At 35.0% G+C, this 15,611-nt stretch overlaps 1 protein-coding gene across 1 annotated transcript in view; it reads left to right on the top strand.

Moving 5' to 3' along the window:
• The window catches only part of MAN1A1 (mannosidase alpha class 1A member 1), a gene marked incomplete at its 5' end in the record, with an annotated part of 70,333 nt that extends 55,208 nt beyond the window's left edge, over positions 1-15,125 (top strand). Inside the window, 6 exons of the mRNA XM_081313054.1 lie at positions 1,552-1,645; positions 4,232-4,347; positions 6,471-6,690; positions 8,495-8,667; positions 9,936-10,051; positions 10,306-15,125. Coding sequence (XP_081169180.1) covers positions 1,552-1,645; positions 4,232-4,347; positions 6,471-6,690; positions 8,495-8,667; positions 9,936-10,051; positions 10,306-10,426 — 840 coding nt within the window. The 3' untranslated portion in view covers positions 10,427-15,125. The remainder of the gene's footprint in view (positions 1-1,551; positions 1,646-4,231; positions 4,348-6,470; positions 6,691-8,494; positions 8,668-9,935; positions 10,052-10,305) is intronic.
• Positions 15,126-15,611: the final 486 nt, after the last annotated feature.

Here is a 15,611-nt window from a genome sequence, read left to right as displayed (position 1 = left end):
CAGTGGCTTAGGATGCTGAGCTTGTCGATCAGAAGGTCGGCAGTTTGGCGGGTCGAATCCCAAGTGCCGCATAACAGAGTGAGCGCCTGTTACTCGTTCCAGCTCCTGCCAACCTAGCAGTTCGAAAGCACGTAAAAATGCAAGTAGAAAAATAGGGACCACTACGGTGGGAAGGTAACAGCGCTCCGTGTGCCTTTGGCGTCTAGTCATGCCGGCCACATGACCACGAAGACGTCCTCGGACAAGCGCTGGCTCTCCGGCTTTGAAACGGAGATGAGCACCGGTCCCTAGAGTTGGAAACGGCTAGCACGCATGTGTGGGGGAACCTTTACCTTTACCTGTCTTCAGATGGTTGGTTTGAGCACAGACAAGCCAAGGTTTGCTGAAAATGAAACTAAACTCAAGAGCTGTCCTATTAGTTACATGGGAGGAAAGCACAGGAATGGTAAGGCTCAGTATGGTGGGGTATGGTAATCAATTGACCGTAGCCATGAGCTATAATAAGACACAGTTAAATGAAATAAGGTAAGATACAGTGAAGTGTGATAAAATAGCCCATGGTGGGATAAAATAGATTAAAATATAGGATAAAATAAAGATAAAAGAATAAGGTAACATAGTATTGAAATACTATAAGGTAAAATAGAGTGCAAAGATATAAAATGACAAAGTTCAAAAACAGTGTGTGCTTAAGCGAACTCATCACCATTGCATGCAACTCCAGTGTGTTCAACAAAACATGTTTTTTTATTGAACAGGCCTGACTATAAATGTAACAGTTCTAGTGACTTTTAACAAAAGTCCCAGTGTGCGGTCCAGTCAAATAATGTATATAAGTACAGGGCCCTTGCTGTGGCATATAATTGACAATTGAACAGAACATGTGCAATATCTTCTATTTCTAATGCTCCACACACACGTTCTCTCAAGACATGGCACTTGATGGAATTGTCCATATTTAACCATAGTACATAGATGCTAAAATCTTACTCTAGTAAGGGCTATCCTGTGTTATTGGAAAGCACAGGAAAAAGACAAGAGGCAGCCAAGGATTCTCTTAGGCTCATTCCACATTCATGTATTAGATCTTTATATTCATAAGCAGCATCTTCCCTGTGCTTCCATAATACTTGTTATGGACAATAGTCTATTCCAGTCACTGAGCCTATTATAGCTTTAAATATGCTTTGTATGTAATCATAGATGTGGCTGATACCGTAAAAGATACCGTAAAAGATACAGCAAAATGAGATAACTTCCCCAAATGGAACTAAGCTATGTATTAAGTATTGATCTATTTTTACATTTCCATCCATGTCAGATAGGTTTCCTTTAAAAATATTGTTGATAAAGATGTGCTTTGGGCAGATCCATTCCAGTGGAATATGTATCATGAAGGAAGCTGTTGTTTGAGTTCTTAATTAGTACCTTAAAGGAATACTTAATTTTAAGTTAGAATAATATTATGACCAATATTTAAAGAATGATTTTTATGAAAATGTATTATATGCATAGGTTTATGTTAAAAAACTTCCCTTTTTTTGGAAATAGGTTATGAACATTCGAAAAGTGTTAAATAGATTAGATAAACCAGAAGGACTTTATCCTAATTATCTAAACCCCAACAGTGGTCAATGGGGCCAGCGTAAGTACTTCTGTTTAATATAGTATGCACAAAAGAAAAATATGTTTTCTAAGTTAGTTGAATTACACAGTCAGTTTGGGTATTTCTCCTTGAATGATTGCCACAAAGGTTAGTATTTTGTGTTCTGAACATTTGAAGGTATTTATTTTATGTATTGGGTATCGTGGCATTTTAAGTAATGGATTTTCTTGTGCTAATTGTGGTAGAAAGCTTGTCCAATAAAGCCAACAAGTAGAGAGGATTCCAAATTATTGCTTATTTCATTAAGCTAGCAGATTGCAATGAGTCATTGATCTATTACACCCTGAAGATCCAAGAGCAAAAGCTACAGTATTACATCAATTTTGTATAAAATGTTGATAAACAACATCCCTATGCCTGCATATACATTAGTAAAAGACCTCAGTTGAGAAAGAATTATTTTGTAACTCATAAGGATACTAGGCAACAGAAGAGACAGGTACTGTATTCTTAATAGTATGGAAACTTCTTTGAAAGGAAACAGAATCACTATATTATACTGTACAAGTTGTACCAATTCTCTGTTATTCTAACTGGCTGTACTGTACTTTACTGCAGGAGAGATAAGGAAATACAGCATTATGCTTCCTTAGAAGTGTGGACTTTAGAGCCAGTTAGTAACAGGCACAGATTAGCACAGTAGTAAAACCAAGTAACATCAACCCCAAACACTTGCATAACCAAGAAGCTTGTCCCTGAACACTTTCAGGGCCCCGGACCCAGAAGAAAATCAGGTTTTCAGGGGCTTATGAAAGGCCAGCAAGGTCAAGACCATTTTGATTTCTGGATCTGGAGCACACCCATCCTGCCTGACTGAAGTGGATGGGTGAAAACAAGTGGGAGAGATGAGCCCTCAGGTAGCCCAGCTCTAGGTCTGGAAGAAGTTTAAAGATGACAACCAGCGCCTTGAATTTTTTTTTAATCCCCTTTATATCCCACCCTTCTCCAAAGACTCAGGGCAACTTACAATTTTAAGCACAAACCAATGTGCTTAGCAATAGCCTTCATTCTATGTATATGCCTGCTTATTAGGGCTTTCGTCCCCCCCCCAAGCGGCATTATTACAAAGTCAGCTTATTGCCCCCAACAATCTGGGTCCTCATTTTACCTACCTCGGAAGGATGGAAGGCTTAGTCAACCTTGAGCCTGGTGGGACTTGAACCTGCACTAATTGCAGGCAGCTGGTGTTACTTAAGGAGGCATTAGCCTACTGCTCCACCAAGGCTCTTGTACCCAGAAGCACAATGACAACCAATACAGCTCATGGAATAGTGGTGTTACATCCACAAAATAACTGGTCATGTTGCTGCATTTTGTACCAACTTTGATAGAACATTTTGAGAATTATTAAAATCTCCAAAACATTATCACGGCAACTTATAAATATTGAATTGGGAGAGAAGAACATACTTAATGAGGCATTTAGGAATATGTTACTGTGAAACCAGCAAGCTACTGTATATCTTTGGGAGTCTACTCTGGTTTTATTGTTATTTTTTCTGTCCCAGAGCTAGGCTTTTTTTTTAACTTTAGAAATAAATTGAAAGTGATTTGCAGCATCACAGGTCAATTAGATTTGTTTCAAGCAACAGTGGCTATAATAATAGGCCTTGTTATTGATGAGTCTCTGCGTGTGCTATTTAATTTGCAAATGTCAGGATTTTCTTAGGTAATTTATTTAGGAAACTGTAAAGGTCATTTATATGGTGTTATTCAGAGATAAACCTTCACCCTAAAAATACATTTTTTATATAATTTGTTTGTTGGAGCTCTCATTTTTCTATTAATTGAATTCATGAAATGTTCTTTACAGTGGAGAAACCACTCTATCTTCTTATCACATAAGGTTTCTTTGGGAAGGGAAAGCAAAAGTAGTATTTTTAAAAACAAAATGCCAAGTCACAGGCTGTTAGGCATGAAAACTTTCTTTAAAGAAGAAAATTTAATAAGGAAAAAAATTGTGCATGTCTGTCCTTTTTTAGAGGACAACCTACCTGTCTTCATTTTTAATGGCCATAATTTGAGGACTTTTAATGTATAATAAGTTGTTCTTTTTCTCCTCTCCCCAAATAGCATGCATATAATTTCCTTTAATTTAAAGCTATATTCAGTTTGCAAAAAAAAAATCAAAACCCATTTTTGAGTTATACCATTTTTAGGGATCACCAAAGTAACACAAAAGTAAGTGTTGAGTTCTCCAGAATTCTTAACAGGCCAATTGTTATAAAAATCAATGAATAGCAGAAAAGGGAGAAAACATCTCATTATACCAGCAGCTTAAATTATTCACAAGTAGAAAATGAATGAATCCAAACAAAATAGGTTTGTTGGGAATTAGGAATTGCTTGTTTCAACATGGGAGGAATTGGACCACAAATTTAACCCTTGTTATGACTACAGAGCATCATATTTTGAAATAGTGTAGTCTAATGGAATAGATATATCAAAGAAGATACAGTAGAGCTTGATAATGTGGCTTTTCTGTAGTATTTTGCCATTAATTTTTTGCCTTTGGGATTGTGTGTTTATAATGTTACCAGATTGCTCTTGCACTTTTTTCCCCAGATCATGTCTCTGTTGGAGGTCTTGGGGATAGTTTTTATGAATATTTGCTGAAAGCATGGTTGATGTCTGATAAGACAGATGAAGAAGCCAAGGAAATGTATTATAATGCTGTTCAGGTAAACACTATACAGAACTTGGGACACTATTATATGTAACTGTGAAAGCAAATATTATGATAGGGTTTTTTAAAAAATGTTTTGACTATATATACTCCTTTTATAAATATTTTTATGATACCACTCTAATGGCAGAAAGTGAAGAAGAACTAAAGAGCCTCTTGTTGTGGGTGAAGAAGGAGAGTGCAAAACTTGGTTGGAAACTTAACATTAAGAAAACCAAGATCATGGCATCTGGCCCTCTCAATTCCTGGCAAATAGATGGGGAAGAAATGTAGGTAGTGACAGATTTTATTTTCCTGGGCTCCAAGATCACTGCAGATGGGGACTGTAGCCAAGAAATTAAAAGACACTTGCTCCTCGGGAGGAAAGCCATGGCAAATCTAGACAGCACGCTAAAAAGCAGAGACATCACCCTGTCAACAAAAGTGTGTATAGTCAAGGCTATGGTCTTCCCAGCTGCAATGTATGGCAGTGAAAACTGGACCATAAAAAAGGCTGAGTGCCAAACAATTGAGGCCTTTGAACTATGGTGCTGGAGAAGACTCCTGCGAGACCCGTGGACTGCAAGGCGATCAAACCTGTCAGTCCTAGACGAGATCAACCCTGACTGTTCTTTAGAAGGCCAGATCCTGAAGCTAAAACTCAAATACTTTGGCCACCTAATGAGAAGGAAGGACTCACTGGAGAAGAGCCTAATGCTGGGAAAGATTAAGGGCAATAGAAGAAGGGGACAACAGAGAATGAGGTGAATGGATGGAGTCACTGAAGCAGTAGGCATGAGCTTAAATGGACTCTAGAAGATGGTAGAGGACAGGAAGGCCTGGAGGAATGTTGTCCATGGGGTGGCGATGGGTCAGACATGACTTTGCAGCTAACAACAACAACTTCACCTAAAGATTTAGTATACTTTTCTGTAAATGACAATGTTATAGAGAAGCAACTTTTTAAATAGCAAGCAAATTAAAACAATTTTATTTTTATAGTGAACATAGAAGTTGCGGGTTGTTGGAGATATTTAGGTTTAGTTCATATCTTTAAATAAATCAATTTAACGAGTTGGGCTATTGCTTCTTAAAACAGTTGAATCAAATCACCTAAAGCCAGTCTCCAAAGGAATATTGCATTGACAAAGCAGTTCTTCCCTTTACTTGTGGCAGCTATTCCATTACATGTAGTGGCTTTTTAGGCATTTCATGCTTTAGAAATGGAGAAGAGAAGGTGTGAGAAGACAGTTTCCTGATCACCCATTACCCAGTGGAAAATGAATTAGGATTTTGTTTTGTCCCAATGTGCCAATAGTTTACATTTACCCCACATTTCCTTTTATTTACCATTCTATTCAAAAATCTTTTTTGTTGCAAGACTAACCTGATTTTTCCACCCTCACCTGGGCCAGCTCACTCATCATTTTGAACTCCAAATCATGTTTGAACAAGTTCCTTGTTCAACTAATAAGTTCAAGCATCTCCTTAGAAATTTCCATTTCAACAAAGTCCACTGATTCTGTTTGCTTTTCTTAAAAAAAAATAGAAAAATCAACAAGAGGATCTCTTTTCCTATCCCACATCTAAATCTGCTCAGAAACCTTTGCTTAAGGGCTTTGTCATACATTTTGGGCTGGGTTGGGTAGGCTTTGTTTTGAAAGTTTAAATTTACTTGACTGGGTTTACATATCACAGTATGCCGTGATATTTTAGCCATGTTCCTTGAATGAATTATATTTGACTAAATTCACACAACACTACTCCAAGCAAGCCATATTATCGCTTACTATAATGTATGACTTAGCTATTGTCTACCAAATCACCCCATTCTAGATACTTGTTAATACATTCAAATTTAATTCAAAGGTTTTTGAGACACTGATTCTCTTTGTCCAAGTTGTATTAATTCTTCTATAACAACAATTGCATTCTGTGTTCACTAATCATGTTTTCTATACTTTGGCTGGAATAGAGATAAAAGCAGTCTATAACAAAATGGGCAATCCCCCAACTCATTTTAAGTATTATGTTTGGTGCTTTCAAGTATGTGAAAAATATTCAAATATGTGAAAAATAATATTTATATTATTGTAATTATTTATTATAGATTAATAACAGTTTTTTTAACAATTCTAGTCCATAGAAACCCATCTAATCAGGAAATCCAGCAATGGTTTAATGTACATTGCTGAGTGGAAAGGTGGCCTCCTTGAACACAAAATGGGTCATCTTACTTGTTTTGCTGGAGGGATGTTTGTTCTGGGTGCAGATGGAGCACCAGCTGATCAAACTGGACATCACATTGAACTTGGAGCTGAAATTGCCCGCACATGTCATGAATCTTATGACCGTACAGGTAATTATAAATTGTTGAGTGTTGTTGTTCTGACTTTAAAATGTTGCTTGTTCCTGTTCTTGAATTCAGGGCAATGTATTTGGCTTTTTTCCAATCAAACTGATATCAATTGTGTAAGACATTTTTATTACATGTAGTTCCTGCCTTTACATATTATAGAGTTAGAAGTATCCTTATAAAGTTTTCCATCTGTAATGTACTTTATGTTTGTAGGGGAAGTAGTTGGATTGCTTATAACAGAAATGAGAATATATGGCCCTTCAAATTTGCTGAGTTACAGCTCCATTAATCCCAGCTAGCATAACCAATGTTGAGAGAGCTTTAATTGGATAATACCTAGAGAGCCAAGTGTTACCCTCCCTTGCCTGTGACAGTGTTGTGCTTCGAATTAACAGTCTGATGTAAAGATTAGTATTAAAATTTTCCAGGATGCTGTCTAAAAACACTTGGTTAATATGTTCAGAAACAGAGTAATACTATGTAGCAGAGAAATGGAGCAATTTTCTTAAATGGCTAATCGTGTGCACTGAAACGTAAAGGGAGATACTCTACGGACTGTAACACAACTGGAATCTTAGTAGATCAGAGTACCCAGAGTAAAGAGGCAGGGGAATTTTTTTGCCCTTCCCATTCTGATTGTTTTTCTTTTTAAATTCTTCCCATGGGAGTTAATGGGGAAAAAAATAATGGACTAAGAATAACCAATTTGAGGGCCTATCATCAGACATCTGCCAATTTAGGTATCAGTCCATAGATCTTAATGAAGGTGAACCCAACTCCTTTATTGTGTATATATTGTCACAAAGCTGTTCTTCATCAGTGGTGCAACATACCCATATCATTCTAATCTTTTCCAGCCAGAATTTTAAGTAACAGGGAAAATCTATCACAGTATGAAACCTAGGTTTGCCACTGTTGAACAAATTTCACAACCATCAATAAAATAAATACATGTCCAAGTCCATGTGTTTGAACATGAAAACATTCATGACAATGGGCATGCATGATATATTTCAACTCCATATATCTAAACATTTTTTTAAATTTGGGGGTCTGCAGGTGCCATGTTGGGTTGTTGGGAATTCTGTGTTACCAGCTCCTGCCCTACAGCTGTCACATAGTTTCTTTTTTTTAAATGCAATGTATTTCCCAAAAATTTTTGTTATATTTTGATATCTGAGTTTGATTTTCCTTGTTTTTGTTTTAGTTTGATTGTGTAAAACTTAAAAGAAATTGATTCAACAAAAATATGTTTTGAATACAATAAAACAATGTTTAGGAACATTTCGTGATTCTAGATACCATTACACAATTTTGTAAAGTGTTCCAGCTAAAGCTCCCAAAAACATTTTGCTGTATTAGACCCTACCACTAGAAAAAGTATTTACGATTGCTTCAAATATTGTTTTTCTGATATTTGGATATTTCTCAGGTATTAAATGCCAGAGCACAAACATCACACAATTTCCTATCATGTTGAGGCAAGAATCCCATTAAAGCTACTGTATAATGTAAAGCTTGACAGAGTTTTTCCTCTTCAAATTAAGTAGAACTGATCTACTCTCTTTTCATCATTTTTCTGCCTACTGTGGCCCTTCAGATTCCAAAACTGTTGAGTGGCTAACAAATGTTTTACCAACCTCCTTGTACAGCAGGACAATCCTGTACTTTGGAGTTCTAAATTACAAGATGTTATATAGTAATAAGGTAATTCACATATATTAAGATATTGTTCTTTACTAACACTTTTGAAAGGGCTTCATACCAGCACTGATAAAGCTGAATACTTTAATATTGTGTGTAGGTATGAAATTGGGGCCAGAAGCTTTCCGATTTGATGGTGGAGTTGAGGCAATTGCTACCAGACAGAATGAAAAATATTACATCTTACGACCTGAAGTTATAGAAACCTATATGTATATGTGGCGATTCACTCATGATCCCAAGTACCGGCAGTGGGGTTGGGAAGCTGTAGAGGTAACAACATTTAAGTTATTTCTTTGAAGTATCTCATAATTTATGTATTTTCCATTTTAAAGAGTTATTTGAATTTAGTACATGCAGCAATATGCTGTTTAAATGGATTAGAAATATAATTGGTAGGCTGTGATTTATCTCAGGCGGATAAAAGCCATTTGAAAGATTTCAACCATTTCCCATTTTTTATATCTACTGTTTAAGAAAAAAGAAAGAAAATGATAATTTATTAAAACATAATTAGCCATAGTTAATACAATTTTCATTTTTAATTTCATTTTTTTCCTCTGTTTTTATCTTTAAAATCCAATAATCCAATCCAAAGGAACAAGACGGGGAAAAACATTTGATTAGTATAGGATTTTCCCCCTAGTATTTGTAATCTCCAGACATTTCAGTAGTTTCAGCTATTATTGATATAAGATGTCTAGACAAGATGATCAAGTCAACTTTGAGTACAAACAGAATCCTTCCTATCTAACAGAATTAAAATATCAAATGAATCCTCACCCTTTTTCTATCATCAGAAACCTTTTTCATCTTGAATTGTAACCAGGATTTAAAGCTTCATGGTTCCTCAAGAGGGATTATAGTCACTTTCTTGATCAGCATCAGTGTGGGGTTTGTGGCTCGGAATTTATTTTTCCAGTTGTTGCAATGGACCCTGCTATGAAAAAGACAGCTCCTACTAAAGACTATCCATCTGTCAGTTCCTCATCCCAATCCCAGTTAGAATTGTTCTTATTATTATCTTAATTATTTACATGTGTTTTTATTTTCATTTAAATTAATGCTACCACTTGTTCTACCAAAAGGGATGCTTTGTCAAAACTGGAATAAAATTACCAATTTAAAAGGATAAAACCGATATGAGAATAAACATTTATCAAGGTGTTTAAATAATGCCGTATAAAAATATGCATCAGTTAAGATCTGTGTAGGGCAAGAGGTACTTAACGGAAACAATACCACACAACATAATTTATTATTGTTGTTTATTCAAACAAGTCAGTTTCTGAATTAGAAAAAGGCAATTTCTTTGTTTGCAATAAAAATAATGGGAGTTGTAGTAAGATTCTTACATTAATTTGACTCCAGATTTCAGCGCAGCATGACTGAGGTGATTTATGCAGAATATGCTATTATTGTGATAATTGCTTTAAGTTTAAAATTATGAAGTGGTATTATAGTGCAAATTACCCTACAATGTTTTGCACTGAGAAAGTTACTTATAAAATACCCTATTTTTTCTATTTTTTTAAATTCAGGCATTGGAAAAATATTGCAGAGTAGATGGTGGCTATTCTGGCCTTAGGGATGTTTACAGCAATCGTAAAAGCCATGATGATGTACAACAGAGTTTCTTCCTTTCAGAAACGCTCAAGTAAGCAATTGAACAGATTTTTAAGTGAGTTATGAATTAATACTTTGCTAGGTTGGAGCAGTAAGTAGCTCAAACATCATAATTAAAATACAATCACCCTCTCTTTTTCCAGTGGAAGTTTGGATGCTTCTCAATGAAATACTAAGCAAATTCTTAATATAATAAAGTCTCAGTATAAATAAAATAAATATGCTATATCTGCTATGTACTTCTAATTTTATAATGTATTAATAATGCATTTTGTTCTTTTCTAGGTACTTATATTTATTATTCTCTGAAGATGATATTCTTCCATTTGAACATTGGGTCTTTAACACAGAGGCACACCCTTTCCCAATTATTAAAAGAGAAAAAGAGGAAAAAGAAAGCAAATAAAGCTGTTTTGAATTTTCTTTGGGCATATTATATGGCTGTTAATGTTCTAGTCTTCAACCAGGTTCTGTTTCACGTTTTGTTTGTTTTTTGCAGTCTGCTATCAACCTGGCAATTTTTCTCAAAGGACCTAATATTATTAATTTTAATTATTAATATTTATGTTTTCCCAGCATGTCATGTGTCATCTCTAGATTTTGTTGACCATCAGTATAATAAGTATGTGGTCAAACAGAATACAGAATTCATTGTGTTACTTACTTTTTCACTTTATGTTTAGACTGCAAAATTGTTTTCTCCTCTGTGAGGAGATGTCTGCTTTAAGCCGTAATACTTTGCTGTGTTGCAAAAAGCCATAAAGAATTAAGTACGAAGAGCTTTTTTCTTTTTAAATCTGGTCCAGTGGGATTTGTCTGATCAGTGGAGACAAATCTAACTGTGACAGCCTCTTCTTATGCGGGTCTATCATTAATTGGTAATCAGAATACTTAGAAAGAAGTACTATTCATATAAACCAGATATAGTTTTATCTTATCTGTATATACCATTACATTGAACTGTGGCTTGTCTTAGAAGCCTGGATTATGAATTCTTTTTCACTTATTTGCATATCAAGCCTAACCACAGATAATTTTGGAGCCCATCTATTTCTTTGCCTCTGAATTTGTTTCATGAACAACTGTGAAATTGGGTTGGCTTTTGGACATGGTTTCACAGATACCCTTTGAGACTGCACAGTTCTCAAAGCCTGTCTTGGTGAAAATAGAGTTTCAGCAGTGTTTTCTCAGAAAGGAAAAATCTGTTTCCTGTAAAACTTTAGTTGTTATGCAAGATGAACTATTCTAATGAGCGATATCCTTTTTTGTGCTTTGAGATTTATCCTATTTGGAGATTGGTTAGTCCTATTCTACGAGTCTGTTATTGCTATTTCCAACATTCCATTAACTTCATCTTCCACTTGACAGACATTGGGCACAATGATGTGGAAAGAGGAGGATAATATACCTCAGAGGTACCTACCATGTTTTAGAAGTTCACACTGTGGCTCTAATTCCCTTTTGAAAGAATTGACCACAGTACTTTAATGCTTTACTGCAGGGGGCAGGGGGAACCTAAACTGTTTATCAAAGTGATAATGTTGACTGATTTAGTTTAGTTCAGTTTTGTTTTGTTTTGTTTTGGAATGGTCCTTTTTCCTGTTTACATTTGGGATGCTTCTGTAAATATTATAGTTTTAATAAGCAACATTAAACAATGCGAGTAGGGATTAATTTTATATGATACGCCATGTTTAGCAGCCTTCATGTAACAGAGCAAAATTTTGTTGAAAAGAAAGCTGGGGATTGGTGTACAACAGAAGGGAACTTGTTGTGGTAGCCTTTCTTCATTATGTAGCTTTTAAAACTGAATTTTGGCTACCCTCTAGTCCTAAAAGTTTCATTGCAGTCCTAAAAATTGTATTTACTATACCGTGACACAGCCTCCTATCTGGACGCTCAGATTAGTTAGTGCAAGCACGTTTATGCTATGAAATTTAGCTATCTTAAGTTTTGAACCAAGATAAGATGAAAAATTGCATAAACTTATTCCCTGATCCACAGACAACCTGATGATATATAACGTTGTGAGTGTCTGCACTGAGGTGAGGCTTTTCAGAACTTGCTACATCTCAGTACAAATCGTTTCCTCTGCAGTATGGCTCAGTCATCTTCCAGTGCTGCTGCAACATCACATCTCTATTTATGAACCCTGTGGATGATCATATTGTGCTGGGTTCTAGGTTTGGCCATAATGATGATCTGCTAGTTTGAATAGGGTGAACCACAAGCAATAATTCCCTTTCATGCCCCTGCCCTCCCAATTTTACCGGGATCTTTTTCTGTGCCTCTCTGTGCCAGCTTGCATATTAAGTTTCACACACCCTCCAAATCTTAAAAGCTATTCTGAAAATCAAACATGGCAACTGAAAAAAAATCAGCAAATAAAATTATTGGAGGAACAAGGACGTTCATGTATATTTGGAACAGGACTGTTACAGCTAGCAAATCATTATTATTAAGACATTTTTTGTACAAAATGATGTCATTTCTCGATTATATAGACTACTACTAACATGCATATAATTTTGAGTAACAAATTGGAAAAAAATGCTTCTCATTTGTTGGGCCCTTGTATTTTCTGTTTGGTTCTCTACGTCCTGAACTACCTTCACATTAAGTTTTTCAAATGCTGATTTACAGAAAAGCAAATACAATTTCTATTATGGAACATTGGGGGAAATTAATTTCTGCTTTGTTTTTAGATTCAATGCCAATATGTATGACTTGGGGGGCGGGATACAAATTACATCACAACCTGTTTTTACATAGGGACAGTTGATTTTCTTGCCATAATAATGGAATAAGTAGTAAAGTTTATTTTGGATTGCAGTATTATATTACAGATGTAACATAAAATTAATTACCAAATAACATTAACCTGTTTTATCAGCAAAGAAAGATAACTTCTGTAGCTGCTCAGCATGTTAACTAGTAAGACATATATGCAGTATATAATTACATAGAGTGAGAATCAAACTATATACTGCTGTACAGGATTTATTATTAATATTATTCATCCTGTTACAAATCTACTGGTATTGATTGACCAAAATACTTTTAAAGTCAATGCACTTTCTGCAAGTAAGTGTAGTAGGGCAGCAATCATTTGTGTAGCTAATAACGTGCAATATTATCGGTTCAGAGGCATCAAATTTGTTAAAAATAAAAATTATGTAGCAGTTTTAATGTAAAAATACAGTTGATTTCCAGTTCTTTATTTTTTTCAACTAAAATGCCATTTTTACTTTCTTTGGGAGCCACCCTTGATGGTAAAAGTCTTATTATGGCCTCTAACCTTGAAATCCTTTTCACAAAACAACACTGTAAGTTATTATTCCTCCTTGTGATGCTGTGCACTGCCATGACTTGCCTTGCATCATCCAACAAATGATAATTAAATTCTTAGTCCTGTTCAAGACCTTTTGAAGAACACATTTTGTTAAAACTTTTTAATTTCCTAAGAATAAACTGATAAAACCAGAAATGGTTACCTGGTATGACTATCTCTGATGCAGTACTTCATGTTTGTTTGTTTTGTCAGTTGTTCTCCAAGACTCTTATTTTTTTGTAGGACCATCAGTAGTCCTTCATTGTTTATCTTCCACCTACAGTATATCACGAACATATCATATCCTCATTGTTATGTTTACATGAAAATATTTGGAATAGCAAATAATTTGTTCCCCCTGTTTAAGGCTATAATCCAAAGGTTTGCTTTTTTGTTGTTCTTGTGGGATTTTTTTGTTAATATAACTGTTTCAAGACTATATATTATTGGATTCAAATATCCTTCACAGAAATGCTGTGTTAGACATCCAGCAATCCACTTCCAATACTATACCAGCTTGCTCCCCAAAATGTGCCAGTTTTAAAAAAAATAAATACAAGGGAATCATTTCACTTATTCTTTTTAATCATTATATTTAATTTGTGAAGCTGATATTGGCTCATGTGGCATTTCCCCTCCTCTTTTCGCTGCCACTCCTCCAGCATATACTGCATCTGGGTGTCATTTGGGGTAAATTGGACTCTGACCTGCTCCTATATAACCTTAAGGTCTGATTTCAAGTTCCCATATTGTGTGAACTTAACCATTGTGATTTATTTAATAAATCATAGGCCAGTGATCCATGGCTTAATGTCTGTGAAGTTAATATTTTCTTGTAGTCATCTTTGTCTGCTTCTATAAATCAAATGAAAAATGATTTTAAAAATTATGCCCACCCCCCTTTCCATTCTTTAGAGGCAATTAATTGTGCATAATCTCCTCAAACGCAGTGACTCAAGTGTTTTTATCAATTTCATATTTCTTTTTAAAGAGAGTTGTAATTTTCTCATGGGGGTTATTATTTAAAAGAGCACAAAGTTTCTATAGTTCTATAACTTAGAGGTAATCAGGTTATATGTACAAGCTGCACTAATGTATCTTTTTTGTAAAGTGATGTAAGTAGACAAGAAGATTGTATGTCCCTTAGAATTGCTAACTATAAAAGAAACGTTTTATATCTTCAAAACAGCAAAGTCGAGTTTTGCAGAAAACTGCCAAAGTATAAAGTTTCAGATTGATTGCCATTTTAAAAGTTATTGCTAAAACCCTGAAATTATTTACAATGGTGTGAATAGCTTCAGATTATTTTTTTTTAGAATTTACTAGCAACGTCACACAAGCAACTTTGGGGTTCTCTTTTATCCTACCAGAAATGACTGAATTAATGCTGATCACTCTGTATATAGTTTAAGAATAAAGTAACTCTATTTTTTTTAAGTGTCTTTTCCAGATTAGACAGCGTCTAAATTTCATTGCTTTTTAGCAAAAAAGCTAAATCAACCACATTGATATGCACAATATACAAAACCCTGGAATTTCTTAATTTAAGTGCTATGTGTGTTGTATGACAGCTTTGTGATCCCAAATGACACTTCGTTGCTAAAGTGAACTGACCATGCAGTCATTTTGTTATAATGTTTTTGTTTGCGCATATTCCACTTAGTCTTTTTCCACCTTTATAGAAATATCTGGTTACAAGAGATCAAAATGCTTAATTTTTAAGAACTATATTTGTAAAAAAAATCAATTGTGAATAAAGTCTTTTAATAAATGCTTTCATTTGGCAATGTGTTCATGTACGTACGGTTATTGAAGAGGCACAAATAATAAATGCAATAAGTGGAGGAAGATCTGGGCTGATTACATAGAGGATAATGTGTCTGGTTTGAAAGGTCTGTTTTGACACTAGATAAGGGTAAAGTGAATTCAAGAGGGGTTGGACTTAGTTTTGTGGCTACGTAGAGATTCTAGGCTGATTCCCCATTTGACTCCACCCCCAGGTTCTGCCACTGCTACACAAAAGTAGGTTTGCTGGTTGATCATTTCACTAAAACACATAAAAAATGAACATATAAACTTCCTAATCCATGACACACAGTCAACAATGTAAAACAAATATTGCAAATATATTTTACTGCATTCATCCAGAATCTTAAGTGTCAAAGGAGAAAATCAAAAACTCCTTATCATAAGTCGATGAACCGTGGTTCATTTGACGCATGGTGAATAACAGGTAAAAGAAAGAAAACCCGAAACATAT

This window comes from Vipera berus (assembly GCF_964194415.1).
Source record: "Vipera berus genome assembly, chromosome: 1".
Taxonomy (NCBI): Eukaryota; Metazoa; Chordata; class Lepidosauria; order Squamata; family Viperidae; genus Vipera; species Vipera berus.
The sequence above is the reverse complement of the archived record's forward strand: the minus strand, read 5'-3'. Positions and strand labels throughout refer to the sequence as shown.